Here is a 14,991-nt window from a genome sequence, read left to right as displayed (position 1 = left end):
GCAGTTTTTTGGAGGAACACTCTTGGGAGGTCTGTGTAATACACATGCATCTTCACGGCTCGGCTCTCCGCCTCAGGTGTGATTACAGACTCTGATAGCGAGAGACCTGTAGATTAATACTGTACACCAGATGGATTTAGCCACACGATAACAGCCAGGGGAGTGAGACGAGAGAGAATAGTCGTACTGCCGTTCTGGAGATTGTGTTAGCACCTAAGCACGACGCGAGGCGGCTCATCCGCTGATAGCTTTATTAAAAAGCACCTGATAGATGATCCGTCCGCGATTTTGTCAGTTCTTACAGTGGATGGACAGCTGAAGGGTAGCTTTTAATGTTTTGTTTCTCAAAATACTCCCCAGAGGCCGTTTTATTGCTCGATTCTGAAGTGGACTTCCAAAAATTCAGAATAGTGTTGAATTTTTTATATAGATTTTTATTTTAATTTCTTTTAGTCTTGGATTATTTAGTTTTTGTTATACTTACTAGGCTGCCAAAGTTCATGTGTTAATTAATTACATTTCTTTGCAAAATTGAGTGTTATTGCTGTCTAGTGCCATTTTTATTTGTAATGCAGGTTGGTTGTAAAATGTTATATTATATCATGCATCAAAAACTAAAACTAGATAATTGATTGTTTTAATTATTAATTACATTATAGTTAATTATATTCTGATTTATTTTTGTTACTGTTGCATGAAAATATATTTTAGAATAGTAATTTATTTTCAAGTCATTCCATTTTAGTTTTTGCTACTGATAATAATGCTGATTTTAAAAGCAATTCGTCTGTAATGTTTGTAGTTTACTGGTCTAATTGTTGGTTATTTAGAGTTGCTTAATACATTTATTAGAGTATTTACAGTCACCGTTGTGCATGTTCTGCATTTTACAGTGGCTTTGAATGCAAATACGAATTCAGAAGTTCAGAAATACAGCGATATTTGATATAGAAAGAGTTTTGAGTTGTAAACTGTTTTAATGCTCATATCATTGGTTTTTGAGAGAATTTGATGAGACATGTTTGTGTTCCTATGAAGATGTCTGCACATTACTGAGATGTGTTGTGAAACTGGGGTCTCCGTGTTGTCTCGTTGCTGTCTAGGAGAAACAATCGAGACACTTTTGATTCATTTGTGATTTTTCTTTTACAATGTGCTGTTCTGTCACTCTCTGTCTACCTCTCTGGGTGTTTTGATATCTGACTGAGGCACCAGGGCCCACTGGCCCCCCGCCAGCATTTCAGTCTCAGTGCTGGTTTGTGGGTCTGAAATGGAGTCATTGTGTGGACTCACATACTGGAGGAAAAACAGCCTACTCACTGCACCGTGTGTTTGGAAAAGCTTTTTAGCAAATATTGGCGCACTATACTGCACTGTTCCTCTTCCTCAGTAAGACTCGATCAATTTAGAGGACCCAGTAATGCAGAAACAGCGCCATATTTCTGGTGATTTGGATGCCTGACACTTCACTGTGCAATGATGTAGTCTCATGTTTTGTGCTGTTTAATCTGAGGGCACCTGATTGAACATTGTCACCTGTATTTTATTGACATATCTAAAGGGTGAAGTTACAGGTTAGAGACTGATTAATGTGTGGTCCATATCGCAACTTATTCTGATGAAGATACACTCATCACTCATTCTGTTTCATTTCATTTTGAGTTCTAATAGTCTATTAAGAAAAAAAGAAAATTCATAATTAATCTTAATCGAATGCCGATTTTCCACAAGCTGGTATGATTCTTTGGGTCTTCATGAAATGTCTGTAACATACTCCAGTTAAAATTCCTCAATGGTTTCTTTTTAGCTTTTCTGAGCTGGCAGACATGCCAGAAACCTAACTAATTGCAATAAAAGTTAAAAAAAAGGGACCATTTCATCCCCATGTCCCCTTTAATTAGTCTTTTTTAACCCTTTTTCAGTAAAAATATCTAAAAGTGCTTAAAACTAGATAAATTCATTGTATATGATATAGACATGTACTAAAAATCTGCCAGTGTAGCAAGACAAAATACACTCGTATTGAAGAGACAATCTATAAAAACAAGTCTTAATATTTTATGCAGTGCTGCTTCTCAAGTAAATTTATCGTTTTACGAATTTTTTGATGTTTTAGCTGGAGAATAAGACGAAATACTCTGTCTAGTCTATTACCATGTGGTGAAGTCTTTCTAACATGGAGGGCAACATGGAGAGGGAGAATAAAATTTGCCTATTTCCTGTTTTTTGTGCTTGAATCAGAAGCTGAGACAAGCTATTTTACCATCAAATATTTACATGTGTCTTTAAGAGACCAGGCCACTACATTTCCCAGACACCGTACGCCATTAAAAAAAAGTGTTCATTTGAGTGCCGGTTTTCCATCACCTCCCACGTTTCTATCTGTCAAAGTTTCAACTCTATCAGTGCGTTCGCTCCTCGGCCTCCTCTCCGGCACGCTGCCATTGCATTTTACAGTCTCATTACCTGTTTAAAAGACACGGGAGAGGGAAATATGTTAAAACAGAGGAGCCGAGCACTCCAGGAAAAATAAAATCCAATTTAAATGTAATGGTGAAATGTAATGGTGTTTAATATTTATTGAAAAATGTACAGAAAATGTAAGGCGGTGCTTTTCGGGGCTGGCGGGATTTGCATAAATTGTTCTCTGAATGTTTTCGTCCCATAACGCACATGGAGTAGCCCCGTCTCTTCACAAAGCCGTCTCTGCATATTTAAATGAGGTGTTGGTGCAGGTGAGAGAGCGTCAGAATACCTTCAGCCCCTCCAGAACGTGCGTTTATTGTCGTTTTTGGGAGAGTCTGTATGCTCTAGCGGTTTCATTAAACAGGTGTCATAGCTGGACACTGAAGCATGGGAGTGCAGCTTTGGCCTTTAAATATTTAATTCTGTCGTGTTTATGGGGAGAGGGGGATGTGATTTACACGCTCCTGACAGGCTGAATTGTTGTGGAAACCTCATCAAGCGCACAGGAGTCTCTCTTTCTCTCTCAATGTCATTCTATCTGTCTCTCTCTCTTCATTCACTATGTTCATTCATGCCACAGAAACTCTGAGTGGCTCTGAGATGCTATGAGTTCACATGCATGGCTAGCAATAAACCCTATGTTGTGGCAAATGGTGGAGAATAGTTCATAGAAAGTTATTTCTATAGACTGTGCTATATTTTTTGTAGCTCAGTGTTTTTGTGTAGCAAAGGGTTTTTGCACCAACAGGTGTAGTGTTATTCTCACTATTTTTGTTATTTTGCATTGTGTATAAGACGAGACTTATAAGAAGCCTTATGTAAATTTGTTCTAGAAATGCTTTAGAACATCTCTCTCCATTGTTCAAGTAACTCTGTAGAGTCTGATTCATTTTATTGATTCATTTCATTTTAATCAGTTTGATTGATTCTTTTTGATAAAAGTCAGTCATGTTTTCAGAAGTCCCTGAGCGGGACTCTTTTTTAAGTATTCGGTAATTATAATAAAAATATTTTTTTAATTGAATTTCTGCATCAAATCTGCAGAATTTAAAACACACATATAAAAATGTAAAAAACCTTCCACAAACTAATCTGATTCGTTATAGCAAATTGTTCTATTTGAACTGTTCATGTCAATGAACCTGCTCCAAAAAATGATTCACTGAATCATTTGAGTCATCTGCAGAGCATTCATTTTGTAGCAATTTACTGTACTTTAATTTTGTCTTTTGTAGCAAAAGTTACTTTTTTCAGTTTTTTTTCTTTTGCATTCATTTCTATCAGTTTTTTTTTTTTTTTTTTTTTTTTTTGCATCAAATCTTTTCTTTTTTATTAATTTATATCAGTATGTTTTTAGATGTATTATTTATGGCCTTTATACATCTTTCTATAAATGTTTTTTGTATTATTTCTATCTTGTATTATTTATTTTAGATATATTATTTAGGTTTTTAATGTATCAGTTGTTTTGTTGTTGTCTTTTTTTGCATTCATGTCTTTCAATTAGTGTGTTTTTAGTTTTATTATTAAGGTTTGTTTTATAAAGATTATTGCTGTATTAATTTCTATTATTTAGAATGTTTCTTAGTCTCATTTATTTTTTAAACAGCTTTTAATAAATGTTTTTGGTTTCATTTCTATCAGTGTTTTTAGTTTAATTTAGTTTTTTGTTATACTGCTTTTTATCAATGTGTTTTTTGGGGGGGGGTTGCATTATTCATGTCTATCAGTTAGTGTGTTTTTAGTTTTATTACTGAGGTTTGTTTTAGAAAGATTATTGCAGAATTAATTTCTATCATCTAGAGTGTTTCTTAGTCTTATTTTTTAAACAGCTTTTAATGTTTTTGTTTTCATTTCTATCAGTGTTTTTAGTTTAATACATTTTTTTGTAATAATTTTTAATCAGTGTTTTTAAATTCATTTCTGTCATTTAGGGTGTTTAGTTTTATTATTTTGGTTCTTGGCTTTAGCTTTAACTTCTTTACATTATCAGTAGCTTGTATTTTCACAAACTGCAGTTTCAAAGTTAAGCTTAGAGTTAAGTCAAAGTTAAGCTTTCTTTCATCAAATTTTCTGGCATTAACACATGAACCCTGCCCTTAACCTGACGACAGGGATGTTAAACCCTGTTTACTAACACAGTCTATGAGTGCATGAGAGGACTGACCTGCTCCTGTCTCTGCAGGCTCTGTGTATGGAGGTGCGGGGCAGACGGAAGGGCATTTCCTCCGTGCTGAGGCTCTGTCAGAGGCTGCTGGATGGGTCTGAACAGCAGAGCTCAGAGTCAGAGCGCCAGTCTCTGCAGCTGCTGCAGGTCAACCTGGAGAGACGTTGGGAGGCCATCGTCATGCAGGTCCTTCAGTGGCAGACCAGACTGAAACGCTCACTGGGCAGAGACCAGGTCACATATGCTTTGCACTACAGTTACAAGTAAACAAGATAACATACGTTGTGAATATAAAAAGGGTGGTGCATGCACAGGTAGTGCTGCCTCGATATCTACGCTATGGAAGGTTTAATTGTGTTAGTGGTGGAGTGGCATACTAGAATGCATACTGTGTTGTGTGTTCTGTATATTGTTGTTAAGAAAGTAGTTGTGTGCTCTGTTTGCATTATTTAGCACTATTCACCAAAGGAATTATGCAAATCGGTGCAAACAAGCTCAAAAAAACAATATTTGCATGATGCAATTTCCCGTCTTGCAAATATACACAAACACCTCCTTTAATTAAACAAAATTGTTTACCTCCTATTTCCCATAATGCTAAAAAATGTGCAATCTATAAGTAAATTGTGTAATTTTAATATGCATGGTACAGTGCTGATAGTGTAAAGTGCTGTAACTGTTTAGTGCATTCACCTCAGTATGTGAACAGTATGCAGTGATAAACAGTAGTATTAGGATGATTATATGTCTTCTTTTTCCCAAACATGTCCTGGCTGGGATTTCTAAATTGCCTAAAATGTCTGGGTTTTGAATTTTTTTTTTTTTTTTATTGTTTTCATGCTTGCTGAATGTAATGACTGAAAAATAGTTTGACCAATAGTGTGAAGGGATTGCACATAATGAACCAATTATGGCATGCAAGAAGGTGGGATCCACAGAGAACGGTCAAAGCCATGCAATTACACATACTGTATGTATGTATGAGAGCATGTCAACAGAAAAACAAACTTAGGCAATTTAGAAAAACAGGACGTATATTCACCCTATAGTATGCTGTGTTATTGACACATAGACCTTACTATGTTAGATGTTTAATTCACCAAGTGGGCATCCATCATGTCCGTAATGCAGTATTTTGTATAAAAAATATCTTAATCTTTGAAAATACATTTAAATACTGTATCAGTAAGGAGACTCCTTCCTAATGCAATTATAATTCTAAAAATCAACGTTCTACCATGTATTTTATTGAACCCACTGATTTGGCTTTTCAAAGATCTCCTTACATGTTGCTGAGCTCAAAGGAAGCTGTCCAGAGCAATTTGTTAAACAGAAATACACTAGTTCCAATAATATAGTGCAGCACCGCTGTAACAGTGCAATAAGAATGATGTATAAGGCAGGGAAACTGGCCACATATTATTCTTGAATACACATAGTAAGAGGACAGTGGCGAGATGCGCTCCCCAGATACTCACTGTACTGTGAACTCAATCGATTACAGATGCTTCCAGAAATAACTGACTGTTCTCAATGTATATTGAGTAACCCATAGCAATGAAATAACTTGATCCTGTGTCCCCATCCTGCACTGAAAGGGAGGAAGTAGTCTCTTAAACAACATAACATGTGCACATACCGTGTTCACTGCCGTATAAAAAGACTTCCCATCCTGAAAACGGAACCCTTAACTAGTCTCTTATTGTATGTGTGGGACCGTTACAGTGCGTGTTAAACGGGGGAGTGGGCAGAGGGCTAGACTTGGCCTTTTGTCATGTAGATGTTGTGCATTCCTGCATGGCAGCAGCAGGGCTCTGGGGAGGCTGCGTGCTTCACGCAGAAGAGCCCAGCAGCCTGTTTGTGAACGTCCACTCACTTACACGGGGAAGACAAATTACTCGCCCCTCGCTCAGCTTGACCTTGCGGGGCTGAAGTGCAATTTCACTTTTTGCGGGAGCAGAAGAAAGGAAAAGAAAAATAATAGGGAGAGTTTGTTTTTGTGAATACAGTACACTTTTTGATATGATGAAATAGCTGACTGTTGAATGCTTCAGGAGGCCTTGCTCACAACAAGTCTGGTGTCTGAAAAAAATACAATCGTTACTCTTTAATTTTTTGGAGGATTTGTTTTAGAATATCATGAATTCTGTTTGAAGGTCAACGAAAGACATAATGGTTTTTAAGTTAACTTTCACCTGCTCTTAAGGGAGTGGTAAACCAGTGAAAGAGTGACTGTTAAAAGGAAAAAGCTTTCAGAAGAGCTTTAATTGACACCGTCAAGTTATTACATTATTTCACTCTCAAGATGAATAGTATAGCAGACACAATGCCTGCTATTCAGTCAAAAATTTCAGGCCATACTAGACAGTCTTGTTTAACCTTCTGCAAAATGACTTTTGTAATGGCATAGCTAAAGGTTATAATTAGTCTGTCTGATTAAAACGTTATGTGCTGCAGTCAGGGTACAAATGTTAGCTGAGGCAGCTAACTGAAATTATTTTTATTTGATTAGACTGATTGATTGTTCTCACAGTTGAGGGTTTTTATCATGCACTTGCGATCCAAGCCTGTGCATTAGTATTTTCCTCATCAGCAGAAAGAGAATAAACAGAAATCTAATAAAAATTAATTTTATGGGATATATGACATACAAAGCAAGTGTTAGATTTGCCAGTTTATTAGATTAATGAGATAAAGAGGATCATATAAATAGACTCTTCCTGCTTGAACAAGAAGCAAAGCAATTTGTGTAATTATGCCTTGTGCTGAATGCCCATATGTAAGCAAAAATGTATTTGTCATAGATTAACTTTGCATTTGATCTAATTAAAAGTCCAACCTAGTATTTCTTTGCGCCTGATGTCTTTTTCTCTCCCCGTTTCAGGTCCCTGAGAACCTCATTGAGCCTTCTCTCATGGAGCTCCATGGCCAGACGGAGGACTCTTGGGAGTGGGACGAAATGGACATGACCATCTGCGATCTGGATACACAGGACTGTGAAGATGAGCAAAAGCCTGGATCTAAATCACACCTTAATTCCCCAAATGAGACTTCAAGTCTCACCGAGTCATGCCCAAATGACACACTGTGCGGAGCAGCCTTGAGCTCCACAGAACTGAATCCAGAATCTTCTCGTGTTTATCAGGTGTACAGTCTGCATAATGTTGAACTCTACCAACAACCCCAATATAATCACAAATCATCATCAACCAAATCTCAACAGTCACTTTTGAAGCGGCTGAGCATGGATTCCTCCTTCTCCTCGGCAGAATCCTTACCTGACATCCTGGGAGACCTGTTGAAGGGGAAGCAGGGGCTGTCAGCCAGGAGATCGGAGAGCGAAAGTGGGATAGTTAGTGAAGGGGACATGGAGACCACAGGTAACTCTGAGGTTTGCCTGCTGTTCCAGAGCGATGATCCAAAAGTTTGTGTTACTCTCACCCCTCCTACCAGAGAAGATGGAGATAGAGTCTCAGATGAAGACATAGACAGAGTTTTGGAGCATGCCAACAAGTGTGCAGAATATGGGCAGAGAGACCAGCAATGGCATATTGTGAGAAAGAAGAGAGAAGATGGCGGAGAAATCAGGAAGAAACACCGCAAGGAGCCAGTGAACATTCATGCCAAAAGCTTTGAGGCTAACGACAAATATCTAAACATGAACGGAGATGAAGAGAGGGTGACTACACACCGAAAGCTCCAAAAGGAGTTCGCACAGCTCTCCCAGGGGTCTTCCCTTGACTCTCTTTTCGCAGTAGGAGAGTTATTTCCATCGAGCAAAGAGGCACTGACTCGTAGCACTTCCCTGGAAAGTTGGCTCGCTCCATGTAAGAGCGCAGAGGACGCAGGCAGTAAGGAAAGTCTGAGGGGCGTTGAATCGACTGTTGAGCCCATGGGGGAGCTCAGCAGAAGAACTCTGGAACTTCTAAAACGCCTTGAGAACATCCAAAGCCCTCTTGCAATGAATATGACCCGTAGCGTCTCTGACGTAACGCTCCAGAGCAGCTCGCTGTGGCGTGGGTCACGCTCGGCTGGAGCTCCCTCCTCCATTAACGAGAGCTCGGCAGCCTCCCTGACGGAGCTGAGCAGCACCGAGGATTCGTCCGTGGCATCCGAGGACCTAGCTGTGCAAATGAACCGCTGCGTGACTGCAGAGTCCAACGCATCCTTCCGTAAACATTGCCGCAGCCAGCAACAAGACGACGAGACCGACGCAAGCATCAGTATGGTTGTCAACGTTTCCTGCACTTCAGCCTGTACTGACGACGAGGATGACAGTGATCTTCTTTCCAGCTCCACTCTGACGCTCACTGAAGAAGAGCTCGGTATTAAAGACGACGACTCCAGTGTAACCTCAGAGGAGGAGTACATTGAAGGTTCCCTCGCTCTTGGGCTGGATTATATAAAGGGTGAGTTTCAAAGCTGGATGAAGCCTAGATCTCAGAGTAAAGAGAAAAATGAGGCAGATCTAGTAGATGAGCTGCAGTGTGGTACCATGTCTAAAGACATCCTGTCACCGGTTAAGACCGCCAACGATCGTCACTTTCTCAGCCGGTCCGCGTTGAAACACTTGGAAGTCAACACGAATGCTAAAAATGAGAGCCTCGGGCAAGGGGAGGTGGATGGCAATCGAAGGGACGCCACCAGGAGCTATATCAGCCGCTTTGTGGACGACATGGAGAACGGGAATGTCGAGAACACTCACATCAAAGGCAAGGATGAAGATGACGAGCTGCTGAGGGAAGAGGGAAGTTTGCTAACCAAGAAAGGGGAATCGTTTAAAAACTGTTACGTGGCGGATGCTGTCAATGGCGCCAAAAACGGTATGGTGACTGCCACCTCTCCATCCTCATGCGAACAGTTGAGCTTGAGCTCCTTGGAAGGGCAGTTGAAAGGCGAGCTGCCCTGTCACAATTCCCACCGTCCCTCGCCCTCCATCTCTCCCATCGGCGAGTGTTCAGGGTTATCTGCACATGCTCACAGCCGACAGAAGCAACTCGCCGCCTTTCTGAGTGACGTCCACGAGAACCATCAAGAAAGCTCTTCAGAGAGCTGCAACCACCCTGCTTTCATCTCTGAAGAGGCCAAGAGTGACAGTGTACATGACTTTGTGATGGAGATCATTGACATGACATCTGTGGCCCTGAAGACCAAAGAGGTGCAGGCAGAGCAGCCCACGGAGGTGTGTAGCCCGACGTCCGTGTCTCAGATCAGAGAGAAGGTCCTCGAGCACTCCCATCGGTTTATTCATTTGCGCAAGGGCGACTTCTATTCCTATCTGTCGCTGTCTTCACACGATAGCGACTGCGGAGAGGTCAGCACCTGTGCAGAGGACAAGAGCAGCACCCCTATCCTCTCGAGTACGCCAGATATCCGTGACGAAGAGCCGCTCTTCGAGGCTTGCACCGAGGAAGTGTACTTGGGCCCTCCTCTCTGTTACAGCATGTCCATTAGCAAACGGCCCACGAGACACGGCGGCAAACTAACAGAGCCCCTCGGTCTCCTGAGCCCAGCACCTTCAACGGGCTGCGATAAATACCAAAAAGCACATGGTATTTCTCATGGAAGTGTAGCTGGTAGCCAGCCAGAGTGCCATAATGAGGCGCCTTATCTTAATCCTTTACCACGTGAAACCCCGATAGATACTGTTGAATGTTTTGCAGATACTAAAATGCTTGAATCCAATATTTCCCCTGTAATGACTAAGATAAGGGTCTCTTGCTCCACTACAAATCCTTTAAAAGAGGATGGCAGCCTTTATATTAATCCCAAAATTAACTGTCCGCTGATAAGAAAGACTGATAGCGATGAAAGGGCTCCTGCTTCACAGTTGATGAAACAGAAGAACGTCGGGCAAGGGCGCCGCTCTCTACAGGAAGCCAAGTCGACTCATAAACAGGTGTGTTTCGACATTACACCGTGCTCTATCTGCTTGTAATGAGAGCGGTGTGCGTTTCTGCTGAATTCATCTCGTTGACTAAATATTTAAAAGGGGATTTTTATTCATTCTCTCACCCCCTACTCACCCCTCCCCGCCGCTTTTCCCCTGAAGTGCTAATGGAAGAAGGATTTGCAGGCGTAGATTTAAAATTTTAAGGTCTACAGAACAGAATAATCATAATCAGTCAGATTATATTATGATTCATAAGCAAGAATGCGGCGAGGATCATTACTTAATTTCATGACTGAATTAGCATGTATTTGTGTTCTTTTTAAGTAGTTTTCTATTTCATATGCAAACTTCTCCCTGCTTGCTTCCAACTCTGTCTGCAAATCCTGCGTTTGACCTTATATCAGACGAATTAAGTTCCTACTTTCCAGCTAATCATTGAGACCGAAAACACTAAATTAATTTTACTTAAGTCTTCAATTGAATTTCAGTGTTTGTACTCATATGGACATATTGATTTCATTAAAATAGCTGGTATGGTTTCATATGAAAACAGAAAGGGAGCTATTACAATCTTCATCTTTTCAACCCTACCCCCAGCCCCCGAACTCAATCTTTTCATGTTTATTCCTGCTTCTGATCTATCTTTTTATCTGCCTTTTTTCTCTCTCAATTTTTCAGTTTCAATTCACTTTATCGGTATAGATAAAATTTTGAAAACATTTCTAGCGTATATGTGAATACTGCCAAATAAATCATATAACAACAGTGCAAATGTAAACAGGTGAATCATTTTTATATAGGTGATATTTTTTAATGTCAAAATATTTTCATTATTCTAATTTAGTATTCAAAGACAGGATACTAATTTAGTTATTAAATTATTAAATTGCGGAGGGCTACAGGACTCAGTGATTTACTAGTAGCGTGTTTTGAAATGAGCCTGTTTTGTGTTTTTCCATTGTTTGTTGCTTGTGAAATTCTGCTTGATAAAAACCCAAAGGCTCACTTCTCGATGACGCAAATGCCTGGTCTGGACCAGCAGTGTTATGGTTTAAATTATAGGCCACTGTATTTTCTACATGATGACTCCCTTACCAGTAAATTGGTTTGAAAAGCATTCATTACGTAACGTGGTCCATATATCCAGTGGGGTTAGCCTTGGAATTGTCTTCCCATTTTGCTCTGTCTTTCTCTCTTACTGTCTCTTTCTCGGTCACTGCTGTAGCCTCATCAGTGCAGGGCTGAAATAATGAACGTGTGTTGGTCGGCAATCATTTCTCTTGATGAAAAGCATATACAGCAGATGGAAAACTTAAAGAGCGCTTCGTTCTTAGTCTCAAATAAATTTCCTGACTGCAACAATATACGACACATTGTAATCTAGCGGAATTAACAGATGGAAAATACACAAACTCAAACTAGTGCAGGATTGGGCAAAAAATCGGTTTTTAGGACTTGGCTTCCTTTCAGTTCATGAGCATAAATTTCGAAGGCAGTTCTGAATGATGCACAGCCCTGCGGCTAAGCTAACACTTCGCAAATATTTCTAAGAAAATATAAGTTTTGGGTGTGTAACCACCACATACATAAATGATGAAATGATGACGGTTATGTGATACAAAGGGAAGGTCATCTTGAAGAATGTTAGTAGTTGGTGAGTCGGACACGTTTCAGCAAGCGCCCGAGGCTTCGGGGACACGGTAAACAGCAGAGAGAGCCAACTATCTGTCTGTACAGGCACTATTATGTCAGCCCTGCGGTCATTGTGGGTTCAGCTCACACTGCACAGTCAAATGCACTGCTGTGTCACATGACACAGAGAAGACCTGAGCCAAACCAACAAACATATATACTTATAATATCTTGGTCATATAGCATCTTGCACATATTTAATCTTCTTTAGCATCTTTCTGTACCGTGAGAGTGAATTTGAATTAAAATGTTGAATTGCAATGGCAAGAAGTGGAATTTCTTTAAAGGTACACTCCGCTCTTTTTGAAAATTGGTTCTTTTTCCAACTCCCCAAGAGTTAAACAGTTGAGTTTTACCGTTTTCAGCCGATCTCCGGGTCTGGCGGTAGCACTTTTAACGTACCATGGGTGCAGCAGGCGCAATGAGATTACGCAGCGCCTGAAATGTTAACGGTCTGCAGCTAAAAGTGCTACCGCCAGATTCGAAAACGATAAAACTCAACTGTTTAACTCTTGGGGAGTTGGAAAAAGAACCAATTTTCAAAAATAGTGGAGTGTTCCTTTAATTGCAATTCATAGAAATTAATGAAATAATTAATGTATAGTACTATACTTTTTGTGTGTGTGTGTGTGTGTAAAATTTATTTTAATTAGTAATTTTCTTGAAAATTGTTGATAAAAAAACTAATCGATACATTAAAAACAATATAACTTAAATCCAGTTCATTATTTATATCATTTATATTACATATATATATATATATAAACAAATAAACATTTACATTTTTATTATTTATTTATGTGTAATATCACATTAAAAATTGTATTACTTTATTTTCATTAAATATTATATTTTAATTTATTATTATACTGTAATTATATATTTAACCATGTTTAATTAAATTATATTTAATTATGTAAATAGATCTGAGAGAGTAAGAGAGAAAATAATATATGTAAAATATGATTGTTTATATATTTTAAACAATATGTTTTGTATATATTTTTATATTGTATATATAAATGTATATTAATTATGTTCTAGATTTAGGTTATGTTGTGTTTTGTGTAAATAACACACGCACGTTAGTTTTTGTGAAAAGCGGCATCCCATAGGTGTAATGGTTTTTATACTGTACAAACTGTATGTGCTATAGCCCTACACCTAAACTTAGCCCTCACAGGAGACTGTGCATTTCTACTTCCTCAAAAAAAAAACTCACTCTGTACGAGGACATGGGGCAATGTCCTCATAAGTCACCTTCACCTTGTAATACCTATGTCATACCTGTGTCATTATACAGATTTATGTCCACATTTGTCACAAAATCGGGTGCGCACACACACACACACACACACACACACACATATATATATATATATATAATTTTTTTGTGGGGGGCTTTATTAAGCAATAAGTATGCTGTGTATCTATGTTATGGATTTAAGATCTGTGAGTTTGCAGTTACTACAATTTACTAACTATATCAATCTGTGTGTTTTTCTTGTAGAGATTCTCTGGAAGTCTCGCCACACCTGTGTGTAAACCCTGACTGACGCAGTGGAGGCTCTCTGAGGTCTGATACTCCACCTGTGTGACGTGGGGTCTGGAGCGGACACCTAAATGGATGTTAGTGCATGGGCCATTAGTCTGGCACTTTAGAGATCTAAGTCCTTCATCCTCAGCACCCTCATCCTCTTCCTCCTGGCTGCTTTACTATTTACCCGTGACCTTTGCCCTCCTGGTGACCACCACTTCAAGCTCCACACAAGACTGAGATACCTCACCAGTCTTCCACCATCCCGACCCATAAAAGTACACCGCTAAAGTGCACATAAACCTTTTCTATCATATCCCTGATGATTCTGAACCTGATCGGCCAGCTAGCGACATCTAAGCAGGTTCAGCTGTTTCATGCCTAAGCGTTAAGGTGTGCTATTTGAGGGTCGCCCCATCAATCAGTAACGTGGTCCTAATCAGCCTTGAATGAGACGTGACATCGTGGTCTCTCACGTGGAGGTTATCAACCAGGCTTCACGTTTCTCTCTAGCCGACTGAAGTAGCACCACACTTTCTATGCAACACGACGGTTGTGTGATGTTGTGTGGCATGTGATCTTTGGCAGTTTGTTGCGAAATCTTTTTTTTACTCCCTGATAAAGAAATGTATAAACATTTTGTGCCTTGCAGTTCCTACATTTTATTAAACACTGCTTCACCCCCCTCGTGTGTCCTGTGATCGGTGAGAAAGCAGACGTGTGGCAAGGCTGAGAATGACGAATGGGCATCTGTAAATATGTAAACTGTGCGTTCAAACCCTGGTGTATAATGATGTCATATTACTTCATGGTCGTGTTTGTGTTACGTGACGTGGATAAATAGCTATTGTTAGACTGCATGGTGAACTATGTACAAGAAAACTTCCATAAATAAACCTAATTTAATGAACTCATCGCACATTGATATTCTTTTCACATGTAATAAAGTGAGACCGGGGCTAGTTGTCACAGTTGTTACAGCAGGAATATTTCTAGGGATCGGGTAAGTACTGAAAGACAGTTTCAAACAAAGTATTAACTATAATGTTAACTATGAAACACAATTGAAGATTTTATTGCTCAGCAAAACACATACAGTTTTGTTCAATATACTGAACAAATATTGACATATTTGCTTCTATAACAGGGATGTTATTGCACTATATGGGGTAAGTTGTCACAATGTGAACCTGCTGTTTATGGATATTTATGCTGACAAGTAGACTTATTTTGAAT

At 39.4% G+C, this 14,991-nt stretch overlaps 1 protein-coding gene across 2 annotated transcripts in view; it reads left to right on the top strand.

Moving 5' to 3' along the window:
* Window positions 1-14,668, top strand: part of akap6 (A kinase (PRKA) anchor protein 6) — a 117,331-nt gene extending 102,663 nt beyond the window's left edge. For both annotated transcript variants that reach the window (XM_079443082.1, XM_079443083.1), the window contains exons 11-13: window positions 4,652-4,867; window positions 7,518-10,532; window positions 13,729-14,668. In XM_079443082.1, the coding sequence (XP_079299208.1) occupies window positions 4,652-4,867; window positions 7,518-10,532; window positions 13,729-13,770 (3,273 nt within the window). In that variant the 3' untranslated portion in view covers window positions 13,771-14,668. The remainder of the gene's footprint in view (window positions 1-4,651; window positions 4,868-7,517; window positions 10,533-13,728) is intronic.
* The last annotated feature ends 323 nt before the right edge of the window (window positions 14,669-14,991 follow it).

Source organism: Barbus barbus (genome assembly GCF_936440315.1).
Source record: "Barbus barbus genome assembly, chromosome: 20".
Classification (NCBI taxonomy): domain Eukaryota; kingdom Metazoa; phylum Chordata; class Actinopteri; order Cypriniformes; family Cyprinidae; genus Barbus; species Barbus barbus.
Note: the sequence above shows the minus strand (reverse complement) of the source record. Positions and strands in the feature narration are given on the sequence as shown.